The sequence below is a fragment of the Tauraco erythrolophus genome, chromosome 4 (genome assembly GCF_009769465.1).
Source record: "Tauraco erythrolophus isolate bTauEry1 chromosome 4, bTauEry1.pri, whole genome shotgun sequence".
In the NCBI taxonomy this organism is placed as follows: Eukaryota; Metazoa; Chordata; class Aves; order Musophagiformes; family Musophagidae; genus Tauraco; species Tauraco erythrolophus.
In genome coordinates, this window is record NC_141468.1 from 56,074,592 (window position 1) to 56,084,564 (window position 9,973).

General features: G+C 41.2%; 1 protein-coding gene across 2 annotated transcripts in view; it reads left to right on the top strand.

Annotated features, from left to right (window-relative positions):
• The window catches only part of ANO4 (anoctamin 4), a 230,554-nt gene extending 226,542 nt beyond the window's left edge, over positions 1–4,012 (top strand). For both annotated transcript variants that reach the window (XM_086610056.1, XM_086610057.1), the window contains 2 exons: positions 961–1,066; positions 3,821–4,012. In XM_086610056.1, coding sequence (XP_086466182.1) covers positions 961–1,066; positions 3,821–4,012 — 298 coding nt within the window. The remainder of the gene's footprint in view (positions 1–960; positions 1,067–3,820) is intronic.
• Positions 4,013–9,973: the final 5,961 nt, after the last annotated feature.

Consider the following 9,973-nt stretch of genomic DNA (forward strand, 5'->3'; position numbering starts at 1 on the left):
TTAAGGAGAAAACAATTTTTACACTACTATTAAGTTTCTGTAATAGTATTTTGGAAATAACATACTACTAGTAGAAATGGACTCCAGAATGTGTGACTTAAACAGTTTCATGATTTGTTAACGTAATTTTGGAGTCTTCCTGGATCTAGCATTCCCAATAGAAATCTCAAGTTATGTTACCAAGACCTAAAGTCTTTAAAGATACATTCTGTGAGAAAAGACACTAGATCCCTTTCTTACACAGCCCTTGCCCTGTTGGTATACCAAGAGGTCTAGCTCTGGCTCCACCAAAGTCTGATTGAGTCATGCTTTACAACAGGAATGGCCAACTAATTGACCAAGGGCCAGATGGAGCCCTCGTGGCAGTTTTATAGGGATTTCGGAGGACCATCAGGCTGACAAAACTGGGAATGTTTATGGCTTTAAAACAAACTTATAGTGGGAAGAAAATGGCCCTCAAAACAGCAGAGCATCCCACCTTGCTCCATGTTCTGAGGAAGTGCCACACGTTGTGCTGCCAGGGGAGATGCTGTAGGGTCAACCTGCTGGTGCTGAGCACCCAGCATCCTCTGTATTTGCCTCAGTAGTTTCTCTTCATACAGGCACTGGCCTGATCCTTTGCTCTAAATTTCCATTAGCAGCTGGAGCGTGAAGTGCGTTCCTGGAGTGCAACTTGCCATTAGGTTTCATCTGAAAGTAAACCCACTTAAGTGAACCGAAGCGTGGTAAGTGGAGGTGATCAGGACACTTGCTTCAAAAGCAGGCACCTGATCTGAAATAAAACACTGGGGTAGGTGCAGCCTAAGAAGCAAGCAGTGTTGCGGTAACTCGTACAGTCTGAACTGAGATAATTTTGCTGCCGAAAATGCAATGACCAAGAGCAACTGGGTTTCGGTTTTGCCTTCCTCCCAGGCAGCAGGGCAGGAGCTTGCTAACTACCGTACTCTGCTTGTCTTTCAGGTACAGGGACTACCGAGACCCTCCTCACTCCCCAGTCCCCTACGGTTACACACTGCAGTTCTGGCATGTCTTAGCAGCGCGGTTGGCTTTCATTATTGTATTTGAGGTCAGTGACCATTCCAGTGGCAAAACAAAAATGACAAAATGAAGCAAATTTCTCTTTGAAGTTTTTTCATTGGGCTGATCTATGATGGCAGCTGCTTTTTGTGTTAGTTTCTGCTGTTTATATTGTGCTTTGTATTCTCAGGTCTGTTTTCTGAACAGTCACAGGTATTTAGGTTCTAACAAAAAGAAGAATGCAGCACTTTGAAAACTGTAACAGTGACTTGCAAAGAGGGGAAATAAATGAAGCTTTTATTTACTTTCTGAGGTCTGGCATTCATAACCTGTCTAGGCTGGGAAGCCATATGCAGACTAGTGTGTGAGGAAGGGTGAAGGAACATGAGAAGAGATGAAATCTGAACAACTGAAAAACCAAGATAGTTTAAGTTACAGTATTTACACATCTAGATTTTTCTCTATTTTTTTAATACCATTCGTTTCCCCAGGATGATTAGCATCACAAAGATGATGATAAAGACGAAAAGGATTCAATACCTTTGCCAATGTTCATAATATTAGTACTTACTGTCAATATATCAGAAATCTTTAAGACAAACCAGAGAAGATAATACCAACTTCACGACTGGTATTCCCATGCTGGTTTTGAAAAAGAGAAACAGGAGGATAGATAAATAGGATGAGATAATTTACAAAACAAAATGCAGTTTTTAAGGCCTGATTTTCAGGTGCCTGAATATCCCTACCAGAAACCAGTATTTCTCCAGCACAAGCAGTTTGAAATGCCTTTTACACTGCAAAGAAGCCAAACAGCAAACAAATTATTTTTTAAAACTCTGTACTCAATCCTTTGCTCTGAAATCACAACAGGGCATTCAACACAGATATGGAACCTGTAATCACCATAAATTATTGGCATAATATTTATGAACATATACTGCATTTCTGACTCACATGACTGTGTGAATTCATTCTGAACTCAAATTTCGAAGCAGCTCTTTGGATCACAGAACAGAAGCATTTGAATTAGAGGAAAGGTGAAGGGGAAACATTTTCCAGATTATTTATGGCGTAGGGATGTCTTGGTGGCTCAGCAGAAGCCTGAGATCTGCAGTGAGTTCCCCTTGATAGTCATTTTCAGCCCTTCATAGATGAAGAGGGAATATGGCACTGCAACTTGTGCTCTCTCCTTCCTCTGCACTGAGATAACTCATTAGAGGTTGGTCCTAAGGAGACTGGCCGTTCCATCATCTCTGCCACACTCAGGGAAACATGAACGGAAAGAAAGAAAGGTTTGATAGAGGCCTGCTGGCCTTGGTCATGTCTTTGCTTCTTGAGCTGTCGGTACTGAGAGCTAGGGTGTCTGTCTCCAAAAAGGACTACAAGAACGGCTTTGTTAGGTCAGCCTAAGCAGTTTTAAGGTTGAAGAGAGCCTGGCTTCTTGATATACACTTGGCATGAAGGCAGCATGGCATAAGAGCAAAGATAACTGAGGGAAGAAAAATCAGCCCTGCTCAAGTCTCTGTGCCCAGCCAAATTTGTGACCTCCTGTGGAACAGCTTTTTGTGTCTGCCCAATACTTGCAAAGGAGATTTAACTTTGCTTTGCCCCAACCAAAGCCATAGGCTGGCTCACAGCTGTCTCCCTCAATAGGGGCCACTCTGTTTATTGGCACAGTAAACTGTTTCCTTAACTACGTCTATGGAATCAAAAAGATAATTGCAGCAGGAATCATGACTATCTTTCTCTGTGGAAAACACTAACGGGTGTACTGTGATTGCTACAGCAATTACATTTAAAAATTGCACTAAGAGAGAGACACCATTTTGGCACTGGGTGTGGTTATCTTGGCTATCTTGATCTCCCTCAAAAACAAACAAAAGTATTTCCTATCACTGCAAAAGAAATTATTTGTCCAGGCTAATCTGACAGAAGCAGCTTTTTTTTGCTTTTTTTTTCAGGTTTGGCAAAAAAACAGCAATTAAAGTATTGCGGTTTTATTCCTTGTGAGGGAAAAAATACATGGGAAAACATATTACATTCTCTTTCAGTGGCTTTCAAAGGAAGGGTTCTGCTTGGATAAAAGAACTACCTTTATTTCTCCAATCTAGAATGAGTGTCCTTTCTGAGATGGAGGATTTTTCTGTTTCTCTGTTCCTCCTTTAAAGTGGAGTGAGTAAATCTCCAAGCAGCATCTTTGATCAAACAAAAAATGACACTCTTAATTAAAATTGTTTATCTTCCCCATCACACTCAAACTTTGCTGTGGCATGCCTAAAACATGAGGGACAAAGGATCAGCTACCTTTTATTTAATTGTGATATTTAGTAAATGCAAATATGTCTTCGGATGAGCAACACAGTATAAGAAAAAATGTTTTGTTTTGCATAGGTAATTCATGGGTTCCAAAACTGATGCAAGGGTTTTCTGGCAACAGGAAAGTATTATATTATTTGATCCTCCTCTCCCTGCAGAGCAATCCACTAATGCCAGGCCCTGCCCAAACAACCTTAGAGCAAATCATGGCCCCAGAGGTTTGAAAACACAGATCATACAACAGTTTTGAGGCCTTATTTGAACCCAGCTGCTCATAACCTTTGCTGCAATCCATACTCCACTGACTTTGGCTGGAGTTTTTGTGGGGAAAAAAAATCATGGTTTGGTTTCTTCAAATTCAGTAATGGATTTAGTTCTAACACAGCATCTTTTTGTGAATCAGAAGGAGAGGGTTTTCAGAACATACGGAAAGTACTTGTTTTCTTCCTAGGATTTTCATTTTTCATCCTTTTTGTTTTCACAGCATCTTGTCTTTTGCATAAAGCACCTGATTTCCTACTTAATCCCAGATCTCCCAAAAGATCTGAGAGATCGCATGAGGAGAGAAAAGTACCTGATTCAGGAAATGATGTATGAAGCTGAACTAGAACGTCTGCAGAAAGAGCGGAAAGAAAGGAAGAAAAACGGAAAGTCTTATCACAATGAGTGGCCATGATGGGGTGAGGAAGAAACTGCTTAAAAAGAAGATATGAGTTCTGTTTATAAAAATTTCCTGGTTTTCCACAGTGGAGAGTGCACTGAAAGGAATAGTCAGTCAATGTTGTGTGCACTTAGAACGTGTGCATCCATGTTTAACAGGGTGCATATTGTCATAAAGCTTTTGAAATTAGACATCTTGCAAGGTTTAGTCTTCTCCAGAGCTAATGTCAGCATGAGCAGATCAGACCACTGCGTAAGTCTCTGCACTCTTTCCCTGACTTAAATTCAAGGCCCTGAACTTCAAAGCAGTTTTATATCTTACAGTGCTTTACAGTACTCAGTGGTCTTATGGCTTGTTCTCATGATCAAGTTGCTACATCACAACCAGTGACTGTGCATTGGCAACATGGCAGTACTTTTTCATGTGTGTGGCCACCACCTGCAGCACGTGCATGCCAACATTGCCCTCTTCCATAATGGACTAAGCTGTGTTAGCCTGCATTTACCATGAGTTAAGGTCATATATGTGGCCCATTTCCATCACTCTAACAATATTGAAGTATTTTTTAGGAGGAGATGCTTGATCGTGAGTCTAAGCAACTGGTCTAACAACGCTGAAAAATTTAGGTGTGCAGAGGTCCTGACAGATAGACAAGCATCTAAATGTGGCCAGAGGTATCCAACTGCAGGGACATTTATTTGGAAATAATACTGTGACAAGCTGGTAATATGATTTAAAGATTTGAACAGTGCCTTTTCAGCTATAGAACTGTCTGATCTCCGAAGGAAACTAATCAGTATAGGGCATCTTGCCCAGAACGGCCTCTGTATTTGTATTGCAAGATCACATTGAGGCCTCGTCAGAAATTAGGGTGTATGATACATATAACAGAAGACAGACTGTGTCTTAAAGACCTATCTGCACAAGTAAAACAAAAAAACACAATAGATGAGCAAGGTCAGCAGAGCAAAAGAACATAGTCATCCAGAATCTCTACACTTGTAACACTTTCTTTATTCATCCTTCCATTATCTATGGAAGGGTGGAAGAGAAAAATAAAACAACTGACTGTGGCATGAAATAGCTTGAAATCCTTCATGCAGAGCAATTATACACAGGCTGCAGAATTAGATTTAGGCGAAATGGACCACTGTCTATATCCTTTTGCAAATTCTTTAGCATTAAGAAATTAAAAATTTCCCAGATCATTAACCCAAAATAGTGGAGTTGTAGGTCTGAAGACTGCAGACGTGTTGGTTTGAGAAACATGAGTCAAAATGCTGAGTGTTGTGAAAGTTCTGCCACCTCTTGCGTCAAAGTGGTAATACTGCAATTCTTGCAGAACATGCAGTGGCATAATCAGCCACAATACGAAGAAGGAGGTTCAAAAGCCAAGACTGTAAGAAGCCAAGTGGAAGCAAGCCTATGTCCTGGTGAGAATACAGATAGATACAAAATGCTGGAGCTAATCCACTTGCTTAGCCCTTTTCCAAATACCTGGAGCTCCATAAAAATTAGTTTTCTCAGAAATCTTAAGGAATTGTGACCTTGTTAGTTTGAAGATTTTAAGAGGGAGGAAAATTCAGCAAGTTGTTTCTACAAGTTCTCCTAGAAATCATTTGATAGAAGGGCTAGAATTTGCTCTTCTGGACAGACCACACAATGCAAGACCCTAAGGATGGACGCCTCAAGCTCCACAAGACATCAGGACAGCTCACACCAAGACCTTGTATCGCCAAAATAGATTTATTAACTTCTTTCCACTGCAAGGGAGAACTGTGCTATTTCCATGCGAGACGAAGGTTTTAATGAAAGGTAATATATGGCTTGAGGAAGGAGAGGGATGGAAGAAAAATGTATGCACCCTTATCTCTGTAGCTACTGCCTGCCTACAGTTTGCTTCCTCGCAGCAAGGAACCTCCTCCAGTAGTGACCCATCATGCTATATGAAGAGGATAAATGGCACAGCAGCTCCCATTTACCAGGTGCTCCTGGCCCAAGCCTGAATGTCCCATGAGGCAACATAAGCACTGAAGGAATTTCAGGACTAATCTGTTCTGTTCTGACTCGGTACCAGACAGAGTGCCAACACTAGTGCTTGTGGGGTGTATTCCTGCCTAATGAGGAAGTGGACCTGTCATCTTTGCCTCAGCTTACAGCAGCTGTGGACACATCCCATGTGGGCAGTGGTGAAATGGGGGCACTTCTGTCTTTGTAAATAAGGGGTGGGGATTAGGCAACATCATCCTCTGACACACACGTGCCAGATGGGCTGGTATTTACCATCCACCACGTATAGGTGTGTACTGCACTTGCAGTCCAGGGACTCTCGGGCAGGATCGCTGTGCAAAGTCACATTCAGACCAAATTCACATGAGCAATTGGATCAGTTTGCATACCCTCTGTTTAATATCTAAAACACCAGATGACAAGAGCTTAGAAACTGTTTGCTAAGTAGTAAAGCGAGACATGAATCATGCATAAAATCAGTGTCACCCGAATGAGTGGGAATCTTTGCGAACTCCTGCAGTAAGATACAGCTTCGTCAACGTAGATCTCAATAACTTCCGAGAACTGAACTGAAACCTAGTAGAATATAAACTGACTTCCCCTTCAGAGGAACCACCACAATATAATGTGCCAAAACAAATAAAATGCAGCAGAAATACAATAGATAATAATTGCTTTTGAGACTAGTTTTCAACATAGCTATATTATGACGAATTTTCATGACAATACATTACTAGAAGTTGTGTCCTGTTCTGCTCTAAATGAGAGCATGAGTTGGCTGCTTGCCAAGCTTGTGTTGAGTATGACACTGAAAGGGGCTCTGACCTACCTGGCAGATCCTGAGTATGTTTCTGTCGCTTAATGTTGACCAGTCAACCCACCGAGGTTTCTGTGCTGCTGGTCTGCTGAATAGATTTCCCGTGAGTCCTTCAGAGCTATATAGCAGAACACTCAGGAAAGACGACCCCTTTTTATTTATTTTCTTGGTCAGGAAAATATGATACTAGTAATAGGCTAATAATAATAAAAGGAATTTTAATGGTCTCTAGATAGCAAATTTATGCCATTCCCTTGTTTCTGATCTTATAATGGGTTCTGTTTAAACCTCCAGGTAACCGTCCTATATGTTGTTTACTTATTGCAGCTCCACAAGAGCACTACCTTCAAGGGAATGAGAAAAAATGCAACCTCAATGCATGCCACAGACATTTTACATAGCAAGCAGGACAGCACACATCCAAGGATTTACTGTGAAATCATCTTGCAATCAGCATAGGATTGATCTCCATAGACCACTCTTGACAGCAAGCATGTATTTCATGAGCAGTTACACGCCAGTTTTTAAAACCAAGGAAAAAAAATTGTATATTGGGACTGTTTTTCAGCCTGTTTGCTACGTTTTTTGCATTCTGTCCCATGTTGGTTTTACAGATCTAAGAACAAAAAATGTAAATGAACAACCTGGATACTTTGACAAAAGAAAAATCCAAGGTATAGATCATCATCTATGTTCAAGCCACCATATACTACAACAGAAACCGTGTTTACAAATCAGTTCTTTTTTATTTTAACTCTTTCTGAGGGATGTTATGTTATTTACCATATATATAATATATAAATAAAGTATATAGAGAGATTGTTTATTTGTAAATAGAAAAATCCTATGGAGAAGAATGTCAAGTTTTCACACTTTAAAGAAAATCATCAACATAAAGCCATGTTTAATGCTTGTATAATGTGACGCAATAAACTTTAAAATAAATTATGCATATGAAATATTTGCTGTTTGGCATTCTTGAGTTACTTTCTGTTTACCCTAATGTTCAGCAAGCAAACAGACCAGTCAGGTGGAAGGAAATTTAAAGGCAGGCCAAAAAGGGCCAAAATCTGCCACTACTTTCTCTCTGTGGATCCTTTGTGTATTCACGTAGTCAAATATTGTTCCTGTTGTGTTTTTAGTTGTTTTTTTAATGTTCTTACTTGTTTTGTCTCTTGACCCTGCCAGATGCTGCATGTAATTTGGACAGCATGGAGCACTCCCACTCCCATGGAATTAATTGGCTTTGAGCATCCTGCATGTCTTTGTCGGGTGAGCTTTTAGCTGGGAGAGATGAAGGCTCAGGGTGCAGGAGTGCGATGGAAATGCCAAGAATTATCTTGCTGCTGCGTTTACACAGACAAGGCCCTGGCTGAGAGTCCGACTAGCAGAGGACAGTATATGATCCCAGAGAAATATTATTCAAAATTAATTAATTGCTTTAATTAGTGATGTCATTTAAAACAAGAAGCATATAGAAAAAAAGTAAAGCAGAAAAAGTCACTTTGTAGCTCTGCGGCAATCATGGGAGGTTAGCAAGAAACAGGGTAGCTGCAGAGGTCATCTGCAAAGCTTAAGAATATTTGTCTCTAAACCGCTTACAGCAAGATATTCTCCCCACTGAAAACTCATCATGACGTTCTGACTGGGGGCCAAAAGATATCACCTGGCCCAAACTTTCACTGCATACCAAAATTAGAGTTAAATGACTGCTCAGTGCTCAAATAGTGACTTCAAGCAGTAAGTGAAGATAAGTTGGTCATTTACACGATTTCTCTGTTTTAAACAACTATGTGAATTCAAAGTACCGAGAAAAAACTCTGTGGTGCTACATTTTTTAGCTATGATTAATGGGAAGATTAGTCTTTACTCCATAAACAGAACAGGTAGAAGTCACAGATCATCCAAGACTATTTAAGGCAGCATCAATTACAGTGCAGTGATCTCAGCACAGAGTGGTGCAACAAAGGCCACGCTGATGCTGTCTAACACAGCAGTGACCAGCCACCCTCCCGAGATGCACATGCAGATGGGAGTTCAGCATTTGTGTAGGGAGGGGGCTGCAGCTGTACCAGCAAGCAACAGGTCAAGGGCTTGCTACAGGCTTCTGTTCTCTCTGTCCACAGCTCACTCTGTGCCATAAAGCACAGGTACACAGAGACACACCAGTCCTCCTCGTTTCAGCACTCTGCAGCAGTGTGGAAATACCACTACTTACCCTGTTTCAGATCTGTGGGCTGAAAGCACCTGGTAAGTACAAATTATTATATTCCAAGGCTCAAGAACTACTGTGGAGCACAAAATGCAGTATCTATTTCTGTGTCATGAAGACAAGGCACAAGGCTGAATGAGCTGCACTTATCTTCTGAGCCTTGAGAAGCATAGCCAGCTCATTCAGCCAGTCGCCTCAGAGTGACTAGGATAGTCCCAGACAGAGACCCCTGTCCTGAATCCCAGACTTTATTCAGGATGGTGGTTTTTGTCTCAGATCTTAGATATAGAGACACAAGACATAACTCACAGGATCTATCCTGCTCACTCACAGCCCTTCCATATGGTGGCTTTGAGGCACTTACCTGGTCACAGAGCGGCAGCAGAGGAGTGCGAGACAAGGGGCTGACCCTAAACTCTGCATTGGATCATGCAAACCAGTGCTACAGGAGGCAAAGGGGAAACCTGCCTCCATCTCGTAGTTTCACACTGGGTTAGCCGATGAAGGCATGCCTCTAGTGCAACCCATATAGAGTCTGTCTGGCCTGTACTCCTCTAGCAGAGTTCTATTCTTTGGAACTCATTTTTTCTTCCTAATGTTTTCTGATCCTGTCAGTTCACCTTATGCAGTAGACCATCAAGTGCCCTCTGTCACATTTAGATGCTAAAAGGCCCCAGTCAAGGTAGATAAACTTGCACTGTCTCACATTCCAACTTACAGCGGCTCAGCACCTGGTAAAAATGCAGCACAAGTTGTATAAAGCATTTAAGACACACAGTCAGTTTTTCATTTGATTCTCAAGCATGACTGCTTTATAAGCTTCACAGCTCAACTTTCCTGCAATGGCTTTTATTTTTCAACTTGATTCTGCTGCTGTAGAGGAGTTTTAAGTACCCATATATAGCCATAGGAAGAAGTCTGCAGTACAAAACCAACA